This window comes from Budorcas taxicolor, chromosome 4, assembly GCF_023091745.1.
Source record: "Budorcas taxicolor isolate Tak-1 chromosome 4, Takin1.1, whole genome shotgun sequence".
Taxonomy (NCBI): domain Eukaryota; kingdom Metazoa; phylum Chordata; class Mammalia; order Artiodactyla; family Bovidae; genus Budorcas; species Budorcas taxicolor.
In genome coordinates this window covers 78,148,826-78,174,207 of record NC_068913.1, presented here as the reverse complement: position 1 = coordinate 78,174,207, position 25,382 = coordinate 78,148,826, and the positions used below count along the sequence as shown (strand labels likewise).

General features: G+C 54.9%; 1 protein-coding gene across 1 annotated transcript in view; it reads left to right on the top strand.

Moving 5' to 3' along the window:
- Positions 1-727: 727 nt before the first annotated feature.
- Positions 728-25,382, top strand: part of ADCY1 (adenylate cyclase 1) — a 98,732-nt gene continuing 74,077 nt past the window's right edge. The window contains exons 1-2 of the mRNA XM_052638959.1: positions 728-1,372; positions 15,380-15,529. Coding sequence (XP_052494919.1) covers positions 728-1,372; positions 15,380-15,529 — 795 coding nt within the window. The remainder of the gene's footprint in view (positions 1,373-15,379; positions 15,530-25,382) is intronic.

The following is a 25,382-nucleotide window of genomic DNA, read 5'->3' as shown; positions in this document are numbered from 1 at the left end:
ACCTGGTCATTGCTTCCACCCCTGCACCCGCTGACAGGGGTGGTAGGAACCAGGACAGGACTTGCCCACAGCCTGCCGTGTGGCGGGCTCTGGGTGTAGAGAGGCTGGGAGGAGGGAGATGCCGCGGGCCACCACCTTCCTCCCTGCCCCCGGGGTCCTAGGGCATCCCCTCACCTCTCAGGACTCTGGCTGGGTATGGGTCTGTGGTCAAGCATGGGCTCCCTTTTGGGCTCCTCTAGAATAGAGTCACCCGCTTTTATTGGGGGGGTTACATTAGACAAGGTAAGCTGCCCCCCCTCGGGGGGAACGGTGCAGAATTCCAGCACTTTTAACGCCCCAAGAGACAGCATAGTGCGAGGCGTTGCGCACCAGTGGGGAAACTGAGGCCGGGAGGGGTCGGCTGGGCGCCCAAGGTCAAGCGACTCCTCGGGCGGCGGGGTGTACAGATTGTGGAGTTGGGGTGCGGGCCTCGCGCACGCGCGTGGGCCTCGCGCGCCCAGGCCCGCGGCTCCGAGCTCGGTTGTCGCAGCGCGGTCGCGGGAGGACCGCGGCCGGGGCGCGGGCGGCGCCAGTGCGCAGGCGCGGCGGGCGGGAGGGGACGCGCTCGGGGCGCGCGCGCGGGGCAGCCGGCGCCCCAACTCGGCCCGCCGCGCCCCGGCGCCTCGCCGCCCGCCCGCCCGCCCGGCGCCCCGGCCGGCGAGGGGCGCGCCCGCTGCATGGCGCTGGGATGGCGGGGGCGCCGCGCGGCCGAGGCGGCGGCGGAGGCGGAGGCGGCGCCGGCGAGTCTGGGGGCGCCGAGCGGGCGGCGGGGCCGGGCGGCCGGCGCGGGCTGCGGGCGTGCGATGAGGAGTTCGCGTGCCCCGAGCTGGAGGCGCTGTTCCGCGGCTACACGCTGCGGCTGGAGCAGGCGGCGACGCTGAAGGCGCTGGCCGTGCTCAGCCTGCTGGCGGGCGCGCTGGCCCTGGCCGAGCTGCTGGGCGCGCCGGGGCCCGCGCCCGGCCTGGCCAAGGGCTCGCACCCCGTGCACTGCGTGCTCTTCCTGGCGCTGCTCGTGGTCACCAACGTCCGCTCGCTGCAGGTGCCCCAGCTGCAGCAGGTCGGCCAGCTCGCGCTGCTCTTCAGCCTCACCTTCGCTCTGCTGTGCTGTCCCTTCGCGCTCGGCGGCCCCGCCGGTGCCCACGCCGGGGCGGCAGCGGTGCCGGCGACAGCCGATCAGGGAGTCTGGCAGCTCCTTTTGGTCACCTTCGTGTCCTATGCCCTGCTGCCCGTGCGCAGCCTGCTGGCCATCGGCTTCGGGCTCGTGGTGGCCGCCTCGCACCTGCTGGTCACAGCTACGTTGGTCCCCGCCAAGCGCCCACGTCTCTGGAGAACGGTAAGTGTCGCCGCGCGCCCTCGATCCGGTCTGGGACACACCTGCTCTCGGGAGGGACTGGGAACGCGGGGAGAAGGGTGCGAATCTACCGACTGGGCAGGTGGAGAGACTGAGGCCCCGAATTGGAAGGGGGACGTTCAAGGTCACTCAGGGAATTGGGGACACATTGAGGGCTGGCACCCTGGGGCCGGACTCTTCCCCGAGTTACAGTCCACAAGCGCTCCTGGATGTGGAGTGTGGAGACCCGAAACTAGCGGGCGTGGAGAGGGCAAGGATTGGCCCAAGGTCACCCAGCTGGTGAGCGGCCGCTGAGCCCAGAGCTCTGGTCCGACGCTGTCTGGCTGGAGCCATCCCCACAGGATGGACAAAAAATAGGTATGAGGAGCCGGCCTGGCAAGCAGGATTGCTGCGGGCTGTGCGCTCAGCCCGGGGCTCCTCTCGCTTGCGCCTGGAGCGCGGAGCGCGTGCTAGGCTCGCAGAGTCCCCCTCCCAACCCTGCCGTCATGCGGGATGTGGGAAGCGGGTAAGGACTTTGGCCCCCTCCAGCCACCCTGGCTCCCATTTGTGGGTCCGTTTGGGGTCCTGAAGGACAGGGTTTGCCAAGGTCGCACAGGGCTCTCTCTGGTCCCTCTCGACCTGCTCTGCCTCAGCCGGGATCCAGGCTCGCAGCGCCTGAACTTTGTCACTCTTTTTCCCCACAGGCAAGATCGTGGTGAGGACCCCATATTGACTGCTTCCTAGGGGCTCCTCCCCAGCCCAAGGACCCCAGAGGTCTTAGGCAGGTGTCTTTCAGCCTGGTGATTTTCCGTGCAGCCCAGCCCATCCCACCTAGTCTTGGAGGGCCCAGAGGGAGGGTTTTGTTTCTCCCTCTGGCTTTATTTTGGCGGGAGCTTGGTGGGAATCTGATGGGTTGGGGGAGCCCATCTAAAGAGAAAAAGGGGGATGTGAGGAGACAGGGGTGAGGAAGGGCACCTGGACAGAGCTGGCTTTGGGAAGAACAACTGGGGGTGGGGGAAGTGATGAGAGTCAGATAGCTGGTTCCAGGGCCCCACCAAGGCCCCTCTACACAGGGACCAAAGGAGGTGCCCCCAGACGGTGATGCCTGGAATGCACAGGGTCAGAGGGGCCATGGGACACCCAGGAGTGACACACATTTCAGGGCCCAGAGAGGCCAGTGTGTGGTAGGGGCTGGGGAGGCGGAGGGAGGAGGAGGGAGTATGTGGAAGGGAGCGGGCTGAGAGGGGCTGGTGGGGTGGGGGAACAGAGGAGGAGAAATAGAGGAGAAGGCCAGAGACTGAGAGGAGGCTGAGATAAAGGCAGAAAAACAGGGAAAAGGGTCAGGGGGCTGGCTGCCCCCAGGGAGGGGAAGGAAGGAGTGGAGAGGGGAGGGCTCCATTCTCCAGCTGGCCTCCCGCCTTGCATCTTAGGCTTTGAGTGGGGCTTGTTTGACCTTCTCAGGGGGCACTCCTGTATCTTTCCCCCCACCACCCTACTATGTGTTGTGTTTGCTCCCCTCCTCCTCCCAGCCAGCTCCTCCCAGCAAGGACCACCTCTCTATCCTGACAGAGGGGGTGGCTCAGTGGCCAGGTCAGCTTCAGGTGAGAGGGGCCCTAAGCTGCCTGGACAGGCCCGGGCTGAGTTCTGGTGCCCCCAGGGGTTCAGGCAATCGCTTCAATGAAAGGCTGTACTATTGTCTCTTTTTATAATCACCAATGTTCTAGGTAGCCTGTAGACATTCCTTTTAGAGAATTAAAAGATTAAGGGATGGAGGGGGAGGCTGGGAGAATCTGTAAAGGTGCCCCAGGCATTCAGAACTCTACCCTTCCCCCAGGATAAGATGAGCTCCTGTATTTTAGGGAGGAAGGGAGCCCATCCTGGACTTAGGTGAATTCTTAGGGAGCAGACACCTGGGTTTCAGTTGGCTAATGGCTGTGACTCCATGGGCTAAGCAGACCCTTCCCTCACTGAGCCTCAGTTTCCTATCCTGTCTTACGGGGCATCACAGCTCACCTTCAGGGCTGAAAAAAGTTCACATTGGAAAAACACATATTCAGAATCTTGTGCCACTTCTGAATTGCTGTGGCTTCTTTAGAATGTTGGTATTCAAGTCCACCAGTCTGTACAGGTGGTGGTGATATTGACGGACAGATGGAGATGGATGCGGAGAAACATGCGGTGATCAGACCGCCTGGTGTCCCAGGGATTCTCCCTTCCAATGAGAAAATTCTGGGAGTCTGTGAAATCTGTCCTTACTGAGCTCTGCAACTTGGTGCTTGAGACTGGTGGAGAAGATGGCACCCACATTTGCGAAGTGTGTTGGTTGCTAGTCATGCTTACGCCTCCCTGCCCTGCAGTGCACTCACCTGCTGGCAGTGCCACTCCCGCAGGACAGAACCCAGGACAGGCAGGAGGCCTGCAGGACACAGGGCAGAGGCTGAAAGGAGGCAGAAGGGCTGGATGGATGAGCCAGTCTGTGCTGGGGTGCCGTCTTTGCTGCAGATACGCAGCGTGTCGTATGCTTGCTGGAGAAAGCCTGTGCTGGGGCCTGAGACCTGGGTTAAAGTGTGGGCTCCTCTGGCCCTCCATAGAGGGGTTCCAGGGGTTTCCTGCAGCAGTCCTGGGCTGCCCTGGTGTGCTTTGGGGCTCTGTAGGGCTCAGGCTAGCCCAGATGCTGGGAGGCAGAGGAGAACACACAGAAAGCCAGACTGCTGAAATTTGGGGGGCTGGTGCTCCTCCCTTTCCCAGGAAGGTGTGCCTGCTACTGCTTCCCACTGGGGCAGAAAGAGTTTAAGGGAAATGGCCTTACTCCCTTCTGGCCCAGGACCAAGGCTGGGCCCCATAAATGTAGACCGAACAGACTCCCTTCTGTGTCCCTTGCTTTCAAGGCCCAGTGGTTGTACCTCAGCACAGTTACTTTTATTTAACTGGGTGACATGTCAGAACTGAAGGCATCCCATGCAAGAACACCAGAGGCCTGCTCAGAGTCAGCAGTGGTGGGCAGGCTGCAGAGTCCTGGGCTTTTGAGGGTGGGGGAAGGAGGGAAGCTGGCAACGCCAGATGTGTCCCTTGCTGACTTACACACTGGAGGTGGCTGTGCTCAGGTACAGGGCGGGGAAGTAGAGTCAAGGGAGTGCCTGTGAAGGTCACTGCCGAAGGTCATTGCCGTGGTGGGGGAGGATGGGTGTCTCTGGAGAAGGGTGGCTGGCTCATGGTGCCTGCCCTGCCCCCCAGGTGCCTTGGCTATGGCAGGTGCAGGAGGCAGAGCCCCAGCTTCCTCCTTGTGCTGCCCCTCTGCTCCCAGCTCCCAGAGACGCGCTCCTCAGCCAGGTGGGGCCGGGCTGCTGTGTTTTTCAGAAGGCGGACAGTGCGGGTCCACTGCAGGGTGCAGTTGGCAGGAAAGGAAAGGAAATAGGTTTACTGCCTGAACCAGGAATGGTAACAGAAATCATGGCTGTCCTGGGGAAGTGGGAGCTGGCCAGATTCCCATCCCCAGCCCTCCCCCTCCACCCCCCACCTTGTAGTGTGGCCTGAGCTCTTGAGGAGCTCGGAGTGCTGGCAGGTGGAGCCACATGACTGCTCTCAGAACCTCCGCGCGTGCTGGCGGTGCTGGCGGTGCTGGTTGCCACACGGGCTTTGGCAACCCATGCCTCTTGCCCCTGTGTCTCCTACTCCTCCTTCAAGGCAGGCCTCTGGGGCATCTGTCAGGACCTGTGTCCCTCCCTCAGCCTAGCCCCTCCTCAGGTGCCCCCCACCCCAGTTGTCCTCTGCCCCACTGGCTGGCCCTCTTCCCCTCTTTGTTTAGTTACTAAGTTGTGTCTGACTCTTTGCGACCCCATGGACTGTAGCCCACCAGGCTCCTCTGTCCATGGGATTTTCCAGGCAAGAATACTGGAGTGGGTTGCCATTTTCTTCTTCAGGGGATCTTCCCAATCCAAGGATCGAACTCATGTCTCCTGCATTGGCAGGTGGATTCTTTACCACTGAGCCACCAGGGAATCCCTCTTTCCCTCTGGTCCCCTGCAGACTCTTTGCACTCCCTGCACTGCACCCTCTCCTGACCGCCGGTGCAGCCCTGCCGCACAGCTGGCCCCTCAGCCGAGCATTGCCCCTTCTCCTCTGGCTGGACTCTTTCCCAGGTGGGGCCCCTCTTCCTGCTCCCCTAACCAGCCTTCTGACCATCGCCACCAATACCTCCCTCTCCCCCCACCCCTACCCTGACTGGATTCTGTCACCTGTTTGTTCACCTGCCTTGGCTGAGCCGAGTAGGGAGGGAGGAGGCGGCTCCCCTGGCACAGGCTTGTCCTGGGCTGGACACTCCTCCCCCAGGCCTCCGGCTGCTGGGCAGGGCGCAGCACTGGCTTCCCATCCCCTGCATCTTTCAGCCTAGGCAGTTTCCAGTGTCTCTTCTAGGCCTGCAGGTTCATGTCCGTGGGCATCTAATCGGAAACTCCTGAGTCCTTGGAACCTGGGCTCCCAGCCCTCTTGTCTGATGGGCGGTTCCCTCCCTAAACCTGGTCTGTTTCCATCACAGCTGTGTTATCCTCTCGCTCAGCAGCCAGCTCCCACAGTAAGAAGTACCTAGAGTTGCCGACACCAGGGCAGCAGGAACTAGGGAGGTGGGGCCTGGGTGGGGAGACCATCCTGCATCAGAGTGAGGGTTCCCACCTGCTCCCCCTCTGGGCAGTCCTGGGGGTCCCAAGCTTTCCTCTGCTGCCATGGATCCCCAGACTGTCCATGTGCTGGAGTCTGGCCCCCTGGGTGGACTCAGCGGAGGGGCTGGGGACCACTGGAGCAGACACAGCTGTGAAGCCTCTGCAGCTTCTCGGGCTGTGGCACCTTCTCTAGATGGTTCTGGGTCCACACTTGGGTGCCAGATGCTGAGCCAGGGGACAGGACCGCCTGCCCTCCAGGAAGTTGGTCTTTGGGGACCCCGATCAACCACTGGAACTGCAATCTGTGCTGGGGGGAGTGTGTGTGACCTTCGGAGAAGAATAAAGGGGACAAGGCAGAGGGAGGGCTCAGGCCTGCCTCCTGGGGACAGAATACTCCAAGGTCCTGGATAGATGAGGCCAAGAGGCTGCTGGGTTCTGGGGCTGCAGGCAGCTGGCTGAGGGAACGAGCTGGTCACCATGGGGCCAGCGAAGCGGGTGTGGAGGAAAGGGCAGGTGTGGGGGAAGCCCTAGTGTTTGGGCCACACAGAATGTTTTCAGGCCTTCCTTAAGCGGGTCCTGTGGGAAACGTCCCCACCCACTGCCCTTTCCATGAGCTCCCTCCCAGTGGTTCTGGGTTGCTGCCCTTCTCTCCTCATGTCTGTGATGTCCAGAGGGCCAGGTTGATGGGCCAACTGCTCTGTGTTGCAAACTTGAAGCCCAGAAATGTTCTTGGGCCATTTCCTGACTCAGATGGTGGTGGGTGGGCTTACAGAGTGGGTGGGGTGGGAACTCCCTGCACCCAGGGGCTCCACTCCAAGCTGTGTAGCTGAGGGCAGGGCCCTTACCCTGTGCATCCCTTTACTCTGAGGTCATGCCTGTGGTTGTGCAGGTACAGGTGGCCACCGGGGACTGTGCCATCCCCACGGCATGGAGCTGGCATTCAGTGAGGTGGAAGCCATCTCCTGTCATGCACTCATACACGAGCACTCACACACACACAGACTCACACCCTTGCACACTCACACAGGAATGCATGCACCCACATGCAGACTCACATACAGGCACACGCTCACACGCTGCACTGATTATTTTTCCCATTTCCTGGGTAGATGTGTTTTCCCCAAGGAAAATGGGGTCTGGGGCCCTCCAGCCCCGCGACCTCAGAGGCCAGACCTTGGAGTGAGACCGGGCCCCAGGCTGCACCCAGATGGGGAGGCTGGGTGACGGAGGCCATGCATGTAGGCCTGAGAGCCATGGGGTGACAAGGACCAGGATCCCCAACTGTTTGGGCCCCTCTCCCCTCTGTCTGCTCTGTGAGTCTCGGCAGGGCAGGTTGGGCTTCCTTGTGCACACATCCGTGTGTGGGGCGTGGCGTGAGAATGACACTCACTGCCTTCACTGCCCCAGTGCAGGCTGCCCCTCACTGCTGCGTCTGTGTCCCTCCTGTCCTCGTCCTCCCTAGGCCCTGCTTTTTCCCCTGCATCTCCCGACCCTGCCTTCCTGGATTGGAGGGTGGCGGGATCTGCTCTGATACCCGAGCTGCCGGTGTTCACTTTGCCTCCAGCTGAGGGAGAGCTTCTTGACTCCTGGGTCTCTGGGTGGGGCTGTGCAGGGCATGAACGCAGCTCTGGGGGTGGGGCTTGTGTGTGTACATGTGTGCATGAATGTGGGCACAAGTGAGTGCACATGTGTAATGTGTGTGGATCTGTGTGGGCATGTAGTTGCCTGTGTGTACACCTGTGCATGCGTCCTCCCGTACAGGAATGTGAGTGTGTTCATGTGTGCGTGTGCATGTATTGATAGCATCCAGAGGCCCAAGTCCCACCCCAGACCTACAGAGTCTGGGTCCCTGGGTTTGAGGCCACCCACTGTTCTTCCAGAATCGAGCACTCACCTTGTGCCAGGCTTGGTGTAGGGTGTGTGGTCTGAGGGCCCACAGTCCGTGCACAGGGATGGAGAGCAGGGCCATTGTGTGTGTAGGTCTGGAGTCAGGGACACTTGCTGAAATGGGCAGTGTAGCTGAGAGGGGGCAGGCCAGGGGTCATGGTCCATAGTGATCCTGTGGGCAGTGGGGCTGCTACAGGCCCAGACCAGGGTGTCCTGCTATTCTCCTGAGGGGTGCCCAGGTGAGGGGGTGCCCAGGTGAGGGGGTGCCCAGGCGAGATGTCCAAGTGAGGGATCCAGGATGCCCACTGAGGGACTAGAGTGTAGGGGAACAGGTCGCCTGCCCCAATGAGTAACCTGGGTGCAAGGGGATAGGATGCCAGTTAGGGACCCTGGGGATGGAACTCCCACCCATGATGCCTCAGGAGCTCTGGACAGCTGGGTGCCCCCTCTTGCCTTCCATGCTCTCAGAGGGGAAGTCCTCCCCAGCGCCAAATTCCCAATCTGAGGGCGGCTTTGTGTTTTGACTCTGAAGTACAGAGTCGCTCTACATAGCTCAGCTTTCCCTGTGCTGAAGTAGACCCTGACCTTCGGGAGCACAGCTTCCTCCACTGGGTGGATGGGCCTTACTGCTCATGCAGCAGCTCGTCTGGGGCCCAAGGCACCACGTGCCCAGGCTGGACGTCAGGTGCCACACACTGGACAAGGAGGATGGCCAGCTACAGAAGGGCCTGGCTGCTCCAACCCGGGCCAGGCCTGGGATCCTGGCCCCATGGTCAGCCTTCCTGTGTGACCTGTCATCCCATGCAACGTCCCCCTACCGCCCTTCTCAGCAGCTGCCCAACGAGCTCCTGGGAGACTGCAGCCTGGGTGCCTCCCGCGTCTGCACTGACAGCTTCATGCCGCATCTGAGCATCTGAGTGAGGTGTCTGCTCTGGGACTCTCTGTCCACTGCTGCTGGGAGAACTGGGTTGTGAGCATTGGTGGTCAGGGTGGAGGGTGCTCACTGAGAGCCTTGTGCTGGAGTGGTGTGCTGAGTGATGACCTCTGAAAGAGTGTATTTTTCTTGGTGCCTTTGCCTGGTTTCCTTATGTGAGAAATGCTGTCATGTTAAAGGAGTATGTTGCCTTCTGAATCATCCGTGGCCAAAGGGATCTGAAATATGTGCTCTTTGAACTTGTTTTGCAAGATGGCTGCTTTTCCAAACATACTTGTCCTGCTCTATGGATGAAAAGCTCAGTGAGCACATTTGGGGAGTCACTGGTGTAGCCTACGGATTTGGAAATATCTCTGCTACTTTATTGTAAAGCAGGTCTTTATCTGCAGGAATCACAGGTGGTTCCTGGGCCCTCACCATGTCCCTGGAGGACCCTGTGCAGTGGGATCCATTCCTGAAGTCCAGTTTGTTCAAGGGTCAGAAATGAGCAGTGAGGTGAGAGCCTCTGTGTGGCTAGAGGCGGTGTGTGACCCAGCCCATGTGTGCACACTTCTGGGAACTGTGTCCCCCCACCCCACCCCGCCCCACCATGCCTGGCTCCCACCAGCTCAGCATGCCCCAGAAGCCACATCACTCCAGACACTGGGACACACTGATGCCGTGCCTCTGTCGGTCGTGGAAACGCTGGGATCCCTCCCCACTGCCCGTCTGATGACAGATGCGAGAGTTGGGCCGCAGTCTTATCAGGTCTTGTCTGAGGCAACCTGGAGAGAGGTTGGGCAGTGCCCCTGGCAGTGCAGGTGTCTCCCTGCACCTCCCTCCGCCCCTTTCCAGGGCTGTGCCAGGGCCAGGCCACCTCCCCACCCACATGCCCTCAGTTACTCATTCAACAAACACCAGAGCACCTGCTATATTATGAGACGTTCCCAGATCTGTCATGGACCTGACAGACTGAGGCCTCTTGAGAGGCAGCAGCAGGCAGGGGAGGTGACAAATGAGTTAATAATATAATGTATTGGAAGATAGTAACTGCTGAAAGCAACAGAGGGAAAGAAGTGGAAACGGCCAGCAGGAGAATCCGGAAGCCGAGGCGGAAGTGTGTGCACTTTTAGCCAGGGGTCAGGTAAGGTTTTCGTAAGGTGACATTGGAGTGGAGCCCCTGCAGGTCAGGAGTGCATCAGGCACTGTGTGGGAAGGAGGTTCCTGCCCAGGAATGCAAGACAGAGGCCCCAGGCAAAGTGGGCCAGGCCAGGGGTACGTGAAGAGGACGGGCTGTAGGGTATGAGCCACAGAGAGTTTTGGGCCCAGGCGGGCTCAGGACTAGGGATTTAGAGCAGAGGACTGTCCAGGAGCCTCAAGGGCCAGGAGGGGCACAGGCTTGGGTCAGGAGGCAGCTTGGCAGCCGAGCGACGGATGGCAGGGAGGGCAGTCAGGGGCCCCTGTGTTGGAGATAGAGCCGGTGGGATTTGCTGGTGGTGGAAAAGGGCCGTGGCCTGAGAGGTTTCCAGGGGCCCGGATCAACTGAGGTGGGAGAGGCTGCTGGGGTGAGTGCTGGGTGCCACCAGGGCCTGTCCCAAGCAGGCTTGAACAGACACCCAGGAGGAGACACGCATGGACAGGGGAGGGGGACGGCTGGCTAGGCCAAGCTGAAGGTGTCGGTTTCGGGGTCTTTGGTACAGGGATGGGCTCCCAAGTGGAGTGAGGCTGAGATACCACAAGGGGTGGAGTTTGGGGTAGAGAGGGGTCCAGATGTGAAGCTTGGACCAGAGGATGCTGGGGAGGGCGCCCATGGAGGGGAGATCACGGCCTGAGCAGGGTGGGCTGGACACTGGGACCTGAGCCTGGGTTCGGGATGTGAAGGTGGTCCTGACCTGGTCACAGACCACCCAGGACAGCTGCAGAAGGGATGGAGGCTGGAACTCCATGGGGCCTTTCCAAGAGTTTTGCTGAAAGGGGAGAAAACTGGGCAGGCCCAGGAGAAGAAGAGGAGTCTCATTTTCAGGAGAAAGAAGTAATCGTGAGTTTGAGAGCAGTAGGTCCCAGCTGGAGGGTAGAGGGGATCCTGGGGGCATGGGTGTGGGAGTGGCTGGGTCGGGCAGAGAGAGGGCCCCGGGGGAGGAGGAACGGGTGAGGATTGGGATGGAGAAGCTCTCCGGGCTGCCGGTGTGAGGTGGTGCACTCACTCCTAGGAGATGGCCGGGTGGGTAGGCCCAGGTGTTTCCTCCAGCAGTGTGTGGAGCTGGATTTGACCAGCCCGGCGTTTCCCGAGTGTGAGGGGCAGGAGAGTGTCCTGCTGGGCCATGGAGTTTCAGCTGGAGAAGAAGAGAGCTCTAAGGGCAAGCCTTCAGGGGTGAGAAAGGTGCAGATGGGGTTCCTGGCAGGGCCCAGGCATCCAGGGGTGCATGGCCTGCAGGGGGTCCTGGGGGCCCTGGATGCTGAGGCCAGATATGTGGGGGAGGTGCCCTGAGGCCAGGAGTGAGGGCAGTTACAGGGAGCCCGGGTGGTGGGGCTGCTGGGTGTGCCCTGCCTGCTGCAGCTGGGGGCCCTGCCCTTCCTCAGGGCCCCTGTGTCTGTAGAGTGAGGATGCTGGTGGGGGTGGCAAGGACCTGTCAGTCCCAGGAGACGTGTTCCCGGCTGTGTGGTACTCAGCCTCCACCCCAGCGTGGACCCCTCCCCAAGCTCAGAAGCCTCAGCCTGGCTCCCCAGCCCGGCAACTACTGCTGCCAGTGTGAACCAGCGCCCCCTTCAGGCCACACCGGCCAGCAGGTGACCTCTGGGCTTCTCTCTGCCTTGTCACCCTCCTCCCTGGTCACTGACTAGGTAGCCAGTCTTGAAACTTCTCTGTGCCCTGTGTGGCAGGACCTGGGCCTCTTGTCACTGCTGTGCCTGTCACCTTGGTTCCTGATCGTGGGGTGTGGGGATTGAGTGGGGGCAGGGAGGCAGGTTGCTGGGGGCTTTGGCATCATGTGGACGGCCTCCTCCTTTGATTTCCTGGGGGAAGATTGGCAGGTTTGTGAATGTGAATGCAGAGCCTCGGGCAGGGGAGACCCCCTATCTCTGCTCCACTCTGCCTGCTAGACTCCAGCTCTGGGGCAGGCCATGGGGCTCTTCTTTGTGTGAGTGGCTCAGATGGTGTTGGCAGGGCATCCAGCTGCAACCAGCTGGGCCCTGGTGTCCCTGGGGGATCACTGTGGCCACAGAGTAAAGGGAAGGTGTGAGGAAGGTGGGTGTAGAGGGGGTGACAAGGTGACCCAGCTCACCCCCACTCTGCTACTGATTTTTCACTTGACCAGATTGCCCAGCCTCTGCCAGCCCTTCTGCCCGTTGGCCCACACCTCTCTGCCCAGACCTCACTGGGGACCTCCACTTCCCCCTGTTTCTGCCACAGGCCACCTGAAAAGCCTTGTCTTCCAGGCTCAGGTGTGGCCTGCCACTTCGTGCACCCTGTACCCAGCTGACCTTGGGTGCCTGGCCCCTCAGTTGGACTCTTTGTCCTCTACGTGGCAGTGACAGCTGAGGGCTTCACTGCAGGGGTGCTGGGCTGGACAGCATCTCAGAAGAGGCATCCTGTGTGTTATCTCGTCTCCACGTTCAGAACCTTAAATCGAAGCTAGGATGGCATGCAGAAGCAATGAATGATTAAGGGTCTACTGGGAGTTGAGTGTTTTGTGCAAAGACTCACTGTTGTTTAAATTTTTAGAAACCTGTCCGGCACTGTACCTGTGAGTGTTTTAAATACACTTAGTATGTGTTTAAATATTGATTCTGCCCGCCTGCCTGCTAAGTCGCTTCGGTCGTGTCCAACTCTTTGCGACCCTATGGATGGTAGCCCACCAGGCTTCTCTGTCCATTGGATTCTCCAGGCAAGAATACTGGAGTGGGTTGCCATGCACTTGTGCCATGCACAACCCTGAAGGTTGTCCCCTTCAGGGGATCTTCCTGACCCAGGGATCGAACCTATGCCTCTTATGTCTCCTACATTGGCAGGCGGATTCTTTACCACTGGCGCCACCTGGGAAGACGAAGTATTGATTCTACTAATGTGCAATGTGTTGTTTCATATACGCTAGTCTTCCTGGTGCCACCAGAAAAGTGCCTTCATCAACAGACTGGCATGAACTGGTCCCAGATACAGCAGGTGGTCCTTTAGACACAGAAAACACTGTCTGGAACGGGGGCCCAGTGCAGCTGCCCTGGGTGCACCAGTGCTGGCCACCAGGCCTGAGACTGACTGGCACTGGCCTCGGAGAAGCACGTGTGTTCCAGTCCTGCACCTGGTTAAAGCATGATGCTCCAGCTAGGGCGGCACTCAGATTTGCAGGTGTTCAGGGTCACAGTGAGGGTGATCAGGGTCACATGCAGGATCACAGGGAGATGATGAGGTCATGGAGATGTCCGGACCTGACTTGGAGATGGTCAGGTCCCATGGAGATAATCAGGGTCACATGAAGTTGCTCAGGTCATATAGCATTGTCCAGGGTCACATGGAGATGGTCAGGTCACAATGCGACATTCCAGGTAATGGCAGGCACCATTTTTATTGGACTTTCGGCTGTTCTCTTAGACTTCTCTCAGGATGGCCGTCCCTCTCTCTTGGGGGGCAGAGGTAGGATCCAGGAGGTGATTTGCAGGAGAGTATTTTGTACACAGTCCTTGTTAGGTGTAAGCGTGTGTCCATCCTCTGCCAAGTGTAAGTGGACAGGTTGTCCCTGTTGAGTTTGCTGGGGGCTCACTCCCCTGCTGGGGGTTTAGGGAGATGACCATTGGGTGCTGGGGTCCTGTGGATTCCAGTTGCTTGGCCTGTCTCCCTGTGTCCTCCTGTGAACAGTTTCCATGTCTCTAGATGGATGTTACTACCAGCTGCGCCCTCCCTGTCCTTGTCCCTCAACTCTCCCTGTTCAGGCCACCTTGCCCGTCACTGCCTGGACTCTGGCAGGTGTCCTCTGATTGTGGACTGATGTCCCATCTGTGTTTATTTGTCCTGTGTAGTCGTGTGTGACATCAGTCCTGGGTGGGGAGTATTTCAGGTTAATCCATGAGGATCGGTGACACTCAGAACCTGCAGGAAATGCTGGAGTTTAATCAAACATAAAATCATCCATTTTTACAGTGACTGTGATGGAGGTGGGTGGGTGCAGCAGTTTTATAAACACTGCAGCCTCACAGGGAGGTGGGTGGGTGCTCTTTCTCTCTCAGGGGCCTGGGGGCTCCAGGGGGATGTGCTGAGGTTCTGTTGGTCCATGGAGGCACCTCTGTCTGGCCCTGGGCCCTGTGGCCATGAGAGGTAGGTACAGGTCAGCTGAGGAGGCTGAGCAGGGGACACGGGGTCTGATCCTTCCCCAGCCCTATCACTCTGTGCGGTGTGACCATCATCTGTTGTGGGTTCCTATGAAGTCCCGTGAGCTCAGTCCTGGGCAGTCTGGACTGGACTTGCGATTAGGCAGGTGAAAGCAGGAAGTGGTCAGACTCTGCGGTCCTCAGACTTCCTGCCTTAACTCCCAGGCTGGGCAGAAGCTGCCCTGGAAGGGTCCTTCCTGGCCGGGTCCCTTTCTGGCTTCTTGTCTGTTGACGCGGAGTGAGAACTGGAGCCATCAGAGGCTCTGGACGCTGCATTTTCTTCATCTTCATACGGACAAAAGTTTGCTTCGTACCCAAATGCCATTCTTTCTTTTTGGTTTTTAATCAGCTCGCCTTCGCTGCTTTTCTCCAGAGCTTTCCATGCTGCCTTTATGGGAATAACCACTCTGTCTTCACCTTCGATACTTCTAGGTGTAGTGTTTCCTTGGGCTGTTGTGATGAAGTGCCCAGACTGGGCGGCTTTGACAGCAGGCGCTACTTCTGAGTTCTGGAGACCGGTCTTCCGTGAGGCCTCTCTCTGGCTTGCTGACGGCCGTCTTCCTCGTGCAGCCATCCCGCAGTGTGTGTCTGTGTCCTCATCTCCTCTGATAGGGACACCAGTCACGCTGGATTGTTGTGGATATTGTTTAGTCACTAAGTTGTGTCTGACTGTTTTGTGACCCCGTGGACTGTAGCCCCCCAGGCTCCTCTGTCCATGGGATTCTCAGACAAGAATACTGGAGTGGGCTGCCATTCCTTCCTCCAGGGCACCTTCCTGACCCAGGGATCGTGCGTGTCTCCTGCATTGAAGGCGGATTCTTTGCCACTGAGCCACCAGGGAAGCTCCCCGTGTTGGATTAGGGCTGCCCTAATGGCCTCACTTTCTCTTGATTACTTCTTGAAAGACCCTGTCTCCAAGTATAGCCCTCTCTGGGGGATTGGGGGTCAGGACTTCCATGTGAATTTTAGGGGGTGCACCTTGCATCCTTGCCCACTATTCCATTACATGACAAGCTTATAGCACAGATGACCCCTCAGAGGGTGCGGGATGAGGCCTGGCTGTGGCCACATGAGGCTGGCTTGGCGTGTGGGTCTGGCTGACATGGTCATTTCATGGGCTGGTGGTTGCAGGGCGTGGAGGAGCCTCTGCCGAGCCAGGCCCCTGGTGCAGTTCTCTGCATTGTTCTCTCCCCCCAGCTGGGTGCCAACGCTCTGCTCTTCCTTGGTGTGAACATGTATGGTGTCTTCGTGAGGATCCTGGCTGAGCGCGCCCAGAGGAAGGCCTTCCTGCAGGCCCGGAACTGCATTGAGGACCGGCTGAGGCTGGAGGACGAGAATGAGAAGCAGGTCAGTGCCCAGGGCCTCACCCAGAGGGGCGTGGGGTGCCTGGGGTCGGGGGATGGAGCCTCACAGTCTTCTACGCCGAGGGCTCTGGGAGTGGGGCCAGCCTGACTCACCTGAGAGTCAGATAGGGGTCTCAGGCCCCCACTGGCTCCTGTGCCTTCGTGGGCCAGCTCCCTCAGTCTGTTGGGAAAGAGAGGACAGCTGTCGGGGGCACTATGGGAGTGAAGGCAGAAGAACTGCCATCTGTGGCCTCAGTTTACCTGCTGGTGTTATGTGGTACAGGACTATGGAGGAGATGCCCGGGAGCCTTTGCAGGCCTTAAGTGGAGGTAGAGGAGAGCTGGGCTTGGTGCCTCTGGAAGGGCTGAGTTGTTAGGAAGTGGGGGTCACCGTGGCAGCCCCACAGCCGAGCTTGGCTGAGGCTGCAGAGCACCCTGCCTGGCTCCTGCCAGCCCCAGGGGCAGCGGCACTGTACCCTGTGATCTAAAGGCTTGGAGGGAGCCGGGCTGGGTCCCCCCCGCCCCAGCCACTGTCAGCTGCATGTCCCGGGCTCACTCCTGCAGCGCTGTTTCCTCTGCTGCTGTCCTGGGACCACCAGGCTTCTCTGAGTGCTCTGGGTGAGGCCTTCAGCTAGGAGCCCCCAGACCCCTGGGCTTTATGAAAGTGCAGAGGCTTGTTTTCCTGGGGTGGGATGGATGGGATGGGTTTATAAATGAGATGCTATTATTATGGTAAATATAAGGCATGAAGTACTGACTGTACATTTAAAAATGTACACATTTCCATTTATAGGTATTGTAACGATGCCTAGTATTTACAGTAAAAGTTGGATATCATTTAAAAGTAGATGGCTTATGTATATTTGGATCGTGTGTAGATCCGTGGGTGGCTTTGTCTGTGAGTGGTGTATGGATGTGGGAGCTACTTGTCTGTGAGGAAATGTGCACACGTGTGATGTGCGCGTGTGCACGTGTGTGTTTTGTGGGCACATGTATGTGTGGATTTGTATTTCTGTACACATGTGTATTAGATATGTGGGGCATGTGTGCAAATGTATATAGGCGTATATATGCTCATGTTAGTGTGTGGGTATATCCACGTATGTGGATTTGCATTCTTGTGGATCTTGTGTGCATGCCTGTATGTCTGTGTCCACGTGTCCACGTGTGTATGGTTGTGGATATGTGTGCATTTGTGTGTATGTGCGCATGTGGATGTGTGTATATGTGTGCACACACATGTGTATACTTGTGCATGCTCAAGTATAAGGAGTGTATCTTCTGGGGCTGTGCCCTGAACATTTTTCCAGACCAGCATCATTAGCACTAATGGGGACTCTTTGTTGCTTAGAGGGCCTTGAACTTGGTGTCTTTACCTTTATCACGTCCAAGAGATCCCAACAGTGAGTCTTCAGAGTTCTCTCCCCTTAAATACATCTGCTGAAGTGCTGGAAAGATTGATGTGGGGGCCATTCTTGTGTGGATGAATCTGAATCTTCCTTTGCATTCCCTCTGTTTTCCCTCTTCTCCACCTCCTTTCAAATGTCTTCCTTTCCCACATTTTCTAATTAAAAAAATTATTTGTCTTTATTGCCGTACAGTTGATTTATAATGCTCTGTTAGTTTCAGGTATATAGCAGAGTGATTCAGTTATACATATATATATATTTTTTTCAAAAAATTCTTTTCACTTAGAGATTATTACAGAATAGAGTTCCCTGTGCTGTATAGTAGGTCCTTGTTGGTTATCTATTTTATATATAGTAGTGTGTATATGTTAATCTCAGACTCCTAATTTATGCATCCCCCCTTTCCGCTTTGGTAACCATAAGCTTGTTTTCTCTGTCTGTGAGTCTGCTTTTAAGTTCATTTGTATCATTTTTTTTTAAGATTCCACATATAAGCTATATCATTTGATATTTGCCTTTCTCTGTCTGGCTTACTTTGCTTAGGACGATAATCTCTAGGCCCATCAATGTTGCTACCTATGGTATTATTTCATTCTTTTTAACTGCTGAGTAATATTCCATTGTCTAAGTGTAGCACATCCTCTTTATCCATTCATCTGTCTGTGGACACTTAGGTTGCTTCCATGTCTTGGCTGTTGGAAACAGTGTTGCAGTGAACGCTGGGGTGCATGTACTTTTTAGAATTATGGTTTTCTCTGGACTTACTTTCTCTGATTTTGTCTTCATTTCTTTTCTTACTCTTGCCACCTTTCCTACAGACTACCTAGCTTCCACCCTTAAAACATGTTCAAATGCTTGATGCGCCCTCTGTCTCTCGGGTGGGTCCTGCCTGTCAATGGTGAGGATGCTGGCCGCACATGTGGGTTCTGCAAATGTGTTTCTCCCCCCGTGCCCACATTCCTGCCCTGGGAACACAGTGGCTGAGCAATCTCTCCTGCTCGCGTGGAGCAGTTGCCAGTCCAGCCTCTGCTGCCGTTAATATGTCATTTCTCTGCAGCTCTGAGAGCAAGGGTTTATTTTCTCAGTCCTACAGCTGAGGAAACCCAGACTGGCGGAGGCTCAGAGACTCGTCTGAGTTCTAATAGCAGGCCTGATGTTCTTAAGCAGGAAATCTACAAAATGGTAAATGTCACCCAGTCCTGTCAACCCAGCTGAACGCTCCGTATTTTCAAGCCTTTGTCCTTATGCACGTTCTCTCCCCATGTCATTGTCATTTTGGTGTGTACACGATTTTATTTCTGCATTTTGACTTATTTCCCATAGGTGTATCCAGCCGGTGCTCTAAAGGTAATGGAAAATAGCTGCTGCTTCCTGTGTGCATGTCTGGCATCTGACATTTAGATACTATGTTTTAAAAAATGTTTCTTTTTTATAAGCATCTTTATTCATATAAACTTGAAATATCTTTGGTTATATCCTCAAGAGTGCAAATAGGATGTTATTTCTCTCCCTGGGTCCTGGGCATTTTCCAAAACATGTTGTGCTTCATTTTATCTTTATAAGTAATAATTAGTTACACTGGGCTCTGGGGAGCAGTGGTTGAGTAGGGTCCTGGGGCCAACAGAGCCAGCCTCGCAGGGAGCCTGTCAGAAATACAGATTCTCAGGCCTGCCCAGTCCCATGGGTGGGAAAGCTGGGGTGGGCCCAGCAATCGGGGTTCTGGTGTGTATTCCCATTGTTGCTTGTGATTCACTTTTCCCCTCCCTCCCCCATTTCCCCGCTTCCTGTTAGGACGCGGTTCCTCCCATTTATTCAGATGCTGGCTACTAATGCCGTGGCCACTTCTCCATGTGTGCTCACCATTTGTATTTCTGTGTGGAGTGCATGTTCTAATCCTTTGCCCGCTCATGCTCTGACTTTCCTGTGGGTTTGAACAAGCCTCTCACTAGAGAAAGGCTGGCGCTTCATCTGAAGGGATCCCCATGTTGCCCAAGCCTGTTCCTCTAGCTCTGCTTTTCTTTGTGTAAAAACTCAATCTTTCATGTTTTCCAACGTATCAGTCATCCTCCTTGGTGGTTTCATCTATTGCTGCGGAGCTGAGCACACGGAATGTGGAAGTGAGTGAGGATGGGTCATCCCCATGAGTTCCCCTGGCTGGTCCTGCGAGGAGGCGAGGCAGCATCCTGCCTCGTTCTGTGTTTCTGATTGGAACCGGCGGGTGGTATCACAGGACAGCTGTCTCCCTGGGCAGCCTTGTACCCGGCACTCAGGTTACTCCCTGCCTCTGGTTTGCCTGACTGTTTTTAGCTCAGGGAGCCTTGTCTCTTTGGGTGGCAGGAGGGAAACCCTCAAGCTCACATGGGGCTCAGGCACCCCTTCGGGGTTCTCAAGCACCCGTAGGCACTCGATACATCAAAGCCTGCCCGGGGACCACCTGGGCAGGGGAGCCGGGGAGCCTGCAGGTGGCCAGCCACCTCTGCCCAACTCATGCCTCTGTGTCAGTGTGAAAACCGCAGCCCCCTGAGTTGCAGGTGAGGGGTGCCCCAGCCATATGGGCTTGTCATCTGTCTGTGTTTTCATGTCTCAGCTCAAGTTGTAGAGCAGTCCAGTTCCATAGTTGCTTCTAGAGTCTTCTCCAGGCCCTGACCCCATCAGGCGGCACCCAGGGTGATGTGGGGGGACGTTGGTGGGTACAGCCAGTTTCGTGGAGGCAATGCTGGGGGTGCACCCCAGTTCTGGAGGGGCCACTGGGGTATCTGGCTCCAGAGTGACCCCTGTGTGACAGCAGGTATGCCCCTATCAGCCTCTGCAGGAGGTGGGGTGACACTGCGCTGGGGCTGGAGGGATGGGAGTGGGGTCCTTGAACAAGGCCGAGTTGGGGAGGAGCTTGAGCGCAGAGGCCGAGCTGGAGAGGGAGGCTGGGCTTTGCACTCTGTGGAAGGACGTGCATGAACATGTGACCATGTGTATGTGACGTGGGGCCTCTGATGTGTTCGAGCAGGCCAGACAGTTGGTCAGATGCAGGTTTGTGGGGGTCGGTGTGGAGGCAGGACTTGGAGGCAGGTGGGGGGCAGATACTCTAGAAGTTGGTGGGTTGTTCTTTCCTCTCTTCCAGGGTGAGTATCCTCCTGGAGGTATCGCAGTTGGAGTCTTTGAGAGACAAGCAGAAGATTGTGCTTCGTGGCTTGAAGCAGATATTTCTGTTGAGCCCCAGCAGATGTCTTCTCCCTGAGATGTACCCACTCTGCACAAATCTGCCACCAACATTGTTCTTGCCCATGTTGATCGGTTACTTTCTATTGTAGTTGGTTTATAGGGGCTTCCCTGGTGGCTCAGTGATAAAGAATCTCCTGTTAATTCAGGAGACATGGGTTCGATCCCTGGTCTAGGAAGATCCACTGGCGAAGGAAATGGCAACCCACTGCAGTATTCTTGCCTGGAGAATTCTGTGGACACAGGAACCTGGCAGGCTACAGTCCATAGGGTCGCAAAGAGTCGGACACGACTGAGTGACTAAGTGCACATATTGGTTTACAATACTGTGTTATAAACAGTTTCAGCAAAGTGATTAAGTTGTGCAGGTTTCAGGGTGCACTTCATCACAACCCTTGGGGAGAGCCTCTGACTGTCAGAGGGAAGGATGCCACTGTGAGCTCTCACCACTCACCTGCTCTAAACCAGGAAGGACCCGTGGGCGTTCCATACCTGTAATCACTGATTTTTAAGGCAACCCTGAGAAGAAGGTGATAATTGCTCCAGTAATCAGGAACATCCCCTCCCCTCCTACATTGTTTAGAACTAATTAGCCCTGTGGTTGCTGTTTAGAAAGAAAATCCATCTGCTTTGTCTACAAAATCTGAGTTTGTATTTATCTCCTGCCCTTCTCCCTGCACGTGGGGGCAGGCATGGTCTCCCCAGACGAGTCTCCCAGAGCAAGGCCTTCTCCGACGTTTTCACCAGTGGGAATGTTTGAAGTGGTCGGTCCTCCTCAGTGCAGCCCGCAGGAGCAGAGGGGCTGGAGAGGATGGGCAGGGGGCCCGTCTGCTTCACTGGGCACACTCTCGTTCTGGAAGGTTCTCTGCTATGCTTTGAAATAGCTACCTGAGTTGTCAGTGTCCCCGAGGCTGACTCCTATAAGAGAGACTTGTATACGCTGAAGTGACCCCCACCCCCCAATCAGAACAGACAGTGGCCCCTACACAGAGCTGCCCAACCCTGTTCTGTCCCGCAGGGTCTTGGCAGAACAGATGAATGAGCTTGATCTGAAAGGGTTCTTTCCTCTAGGTTCTAAGATCTTTAATTTTAGGCCTCAGTGTCCATAGTTGAGCATGTAAGAACTTTGTTCTGTTTTATAAATCTGAGAACTGGGGCTGGCTTGAAGAATTTAAATGATGTGGGAAGGATAATAAGGCAAGTCACAAAGTAGCTGGTGACTCAGTGAGGACAGCAGAGGCCACAGCCCAGAATCCCCCCAGACCAGCCGTGGCCCACTTTCTCCCTTTATAGCCCACGTCTCCTCAGCCATTGAAAAGGCTCACACAGAGGTTTTGGGTTAAAATATTCCAAAGGGCTGTGAAAGGGTCTTTTTAATAGGTCTCTTTCAGTTTCAGACAAAAGTTGGTTCTTTGAAACAGAAAAGCCTTAGAGAGACTAACCAAGAAGAAAGAGTGGACCCAAGATGATTAGGGACGGGAATACACACGCCACAGAGATAAAGCTGGGTTAAAAATAGATAAGAGGGAAGTACTTAGAGGTTTTTAAGTTTTTTTTTTTTTTTTTTTTTTTGCCAGAATATTTGAAAACTTAAACAAAGTGGACAAATTCCCAGAAAGGTGTTAGTTACTAAAATTGATTCTAGAAGAAAAAGAAAGCCTGAAACATCCTATGATCATTAAAACGATTGACTCAGTAATGAAAAGCTTGCCCCAAAGTCATCACCAGACCCCAGTGGTTCTACAGCTGAGTCATAGAAACTTCTGAGGAAAACGTTGTTCCAAGCTGATCATCCATAGGACAGAAACTCCTTGTGAGAGTGCAGGGTAACCTTGCTCATGGTTTTGGAGGACGGAGCCAGAATTCCAGAATCTCAGAAATGCAGGTCAGACAGACGCACAGGGGAGCAGCTTCTGCCCCCCTAGTCCTGCATTCATGACTGGTATCTGCCCTGAGGCCCTTTGCCTCTTGGTGCCAAGTGGGTTGGGAGAGGCCCAGCTGGAATTCCTGCGGGGGGTGGTCATCCTTGACCCAACACATCTGAATGCTTGGCCTATGGCTCCAGGGACCCTGGGATGGAGGGAACCTGGTCTCAGCCAAATGTGGGACTGCATGGGAGACAGCAGCAGTTGGCTCCTGTGGGGAGGCCCAACTGGAGGATGGGGTTTCTGAGAAGCATGCTACACGGCGGCAGGAGGTGGGGTGTGCATTGGAAGAAATACAGAAATATTTGATTGGGGCTTTGAAAGTTATGTAGGAGTTTGCCAGGTAGAGGCTGGGAAATGGGGAGCAGTAGGTGGCTTTCACTCAGAAAATGGGGGGTGGGGTGGGGCACACACGTATTCCAGTCAGTGCAGGCAGGTTGGTAAACTGCAGCTCTGTCTTCCTTCATCTTGCAGAGAGCTGGGGCAGAGTTGGACAACCTGCTTCACTGAGGGAGGGTAGGGAGTGGACAGAGACCGCTTGGGGGCCTCGTGATCACAGCTCCCCACTGGGGTCTAACCCTGAGGTCTGAGCCTGTCAGAGCTGGGGAGCATAGGGAAGGGAGTGAGAGGCCTCTGAAGGTCACCCCTTTGCTCCTTGGGGCCTCCTCCTTACTGCTCCCTGCAGCCCAGCCCAGAAGCCTGGGCTTGCAAGGTCCGACCCCTGAGATCAGTGTCCTTGCCCTGACTGCAGCGGCCACCACTCCAAAGTCCCTGACATGCTTCAAATGCCGTTATTAGGTCATAATTTCAAAATTGCAAGCAATTGTTTGCAAAGTGTATACTCAGTTTGTCATTCTAACAAGATAAATAAAACTTTGACAATTTTGATTTCCTATTGTGTGAAAAAATTTACCAAGAGAAAGCAAATTTCTTTTTAAGTGATATAGGATGGAGTTTTAAACAGATCTGTCTCATTCACAGCACCTTTAGAAACCACCATAGTTGTTATTTATTTTTAATTAAAAAGAACCTATTGATCTATAGTTTACATACTATTAAGTTCAATTTAAAGTTCAAAACAACTAAATGACTTTTCCGATATTTTGGGTGTGTAACCATTATAATAATCTGTTTTTTGAAAATTTTCGATCACCCCAAAAAGAAAGCTGTACCCATTAGGGGTCACTCCTTATTCTAGACGCTGTTAATCTGTGTTCTGTCTCTGTGGTTTTTCCTACTCAGGAAGGTTCTTATAAATGGAATCATACAGTACGTGGCCTTTTGTGTCTGGCTTCTTTCACTTTGCATGTTGTTCTCAAGGTGTACCTGTGTCGTAGCACTGGTCAGTGCTTCATGCCTTGTTTGGCTGAATACTATTCTACTGTGTGGATGGACCACACTGATAATCCATTCAACTACTGATGGATGTCTGGGTTGTTTCTACTCTTCTCTTATTTTTCCAGTCTATTTTCTCTGTTTTTCAGTTTGGTCAATTTCTACTGTTCCATTTTCAAGTTCACTAAACTTTCCTTGGTCCCCTCCATTCTGATGTTCCCATTTGTTGAGCTTTTTATTTCAGGTTTTTTTTTTTTTAAGTTTTAAAATTTCCATTTGATTCTCTTATTGTATCTTTTAGTTCTTTGCTGAGAGTTTGTGTTTTTTTTTCACTTTTACAAGCATACTTGTAGTTGTTCATTGAATCATTCTTAGGATAATGGCTTTAAAATCCTATTAGCTATTCTGATTATTGTCATTTGGTGTTGGAGTCTGTTGATAACCTTTGTTCATTTGTCGAGATTGTTTTGGTTCTTTGTATGATGAGTGATTTCTGATTGGAACCTGGACAACTGGGGTATTGTGTGTGAGACTCTGTGTCTTATTTGAACTTTTTCTTTTAGCTAGCTTTCTATGACTTCACTTGGTAGGGGAAAGTGGAGACCACCACCTCAATACTTCCTTGTTGAGGTACAAGTCGAGGTTCCACACTGAGCCTCTGTTGGGACTTGTGGTGGTGGGGTACCTCCTTACTGCTGTGCAGGAGAGAGTTCTGGCTTCTGACTTGGAGAGAGGAGCAGGAAAGCCCTTGGCTCTGCTGATGCAGTGAAGCAGGGTTGGTGGGGTGCACTGGGTGTTGCCAGCTGGTGGCGAACAAAGGCAGAGTTCCCCACATAGCTTCTCTGGCACCCCAGCCTGCGGAAGATGGAGTTTTGCTGATTTTTTGGAGTGGTTTGCCTGGAGTGGGACCAATATTGTATAGCAATTTCCATCTCATGAGGCTACCCCTGTCCTGATCATTTAGTCAGAGAGGGTCGAATTTGTTGGAGTTTAGTGCTGTGCCTGTTGACATTTCCGGGCCACCCACTTTCCAGCACCCAGTCTGGGGTATGTAAGGCAAAAAGAAAGTCCAGGCCCTCACCTGCAGGCCATCCCTCGCACAGAGGTTTCTGCCTCCCTCCCTCTGCCTTTCAGAGCCTTCAGATGACTGTTTTATATGTAATGTCCAGGACTTTTGGTGTACTTAGTGGGGGAATAGGAGAAGGCAATGGCACCCCACTCCAGTACTCTTGCCTGGAAAATCCCATGGATGGAGGAACCTGGTGGGCTGCAGTCCATGGGGTCGCTAAGAGTCGGACACGACTGAGCGACTTCACTTTCACTTCACTTAGTGGGGGAATAGGGAAAAGTGCTTTTCCATCTTTTCAGAAACAGAGTCTTCATAATTGTTGTTTAAATATCTAATGTTTATTAAGGTAAACGTATTAAGTCACATTTTGATAATCAAGATAAACATTGAGGTTTTTATATAGCCTTCGTAGGATGCTGGGATGTTTTGTACGATTCATATTTGTAAATTTGTCCCTTTGATTTCTGGCTTTGTATCTTATTTCGCTAGTTAGAACTCATCATGTAGCTGTCTGCTTCTAATGTAATGTTTATTGCTGCCTGAGGCTTTAGGGCTGGGTTTGGAATTGGATGTGGATTTCAGGTATTATCTTTATGATGTCAGCCGGCTAAGTTGTTTGCTGCTTTTTGTTTTTAATCAGGGATGGGCGCTTGATCTTTTCAGATGGCTGGCTGCTTTGCTCCCTGTGGGTGAGGTTGTGTACTTTCAAGTCTTGATTATTAATGTGTGTTGGCTTCAGGCACTATCACTAATCTTGTGGATGGAGTTAATGCTGAGCCCTTGGTTGGAAAGATAGCCTGCTGTTAGGAACTTCACATGACAGTGGCTTATGCAAGTGAGATAACTCTTTTTCTCTTACATACATATGCCAGGGCCGGCACTTTATGGCCCGTGACGCAGATCTGAC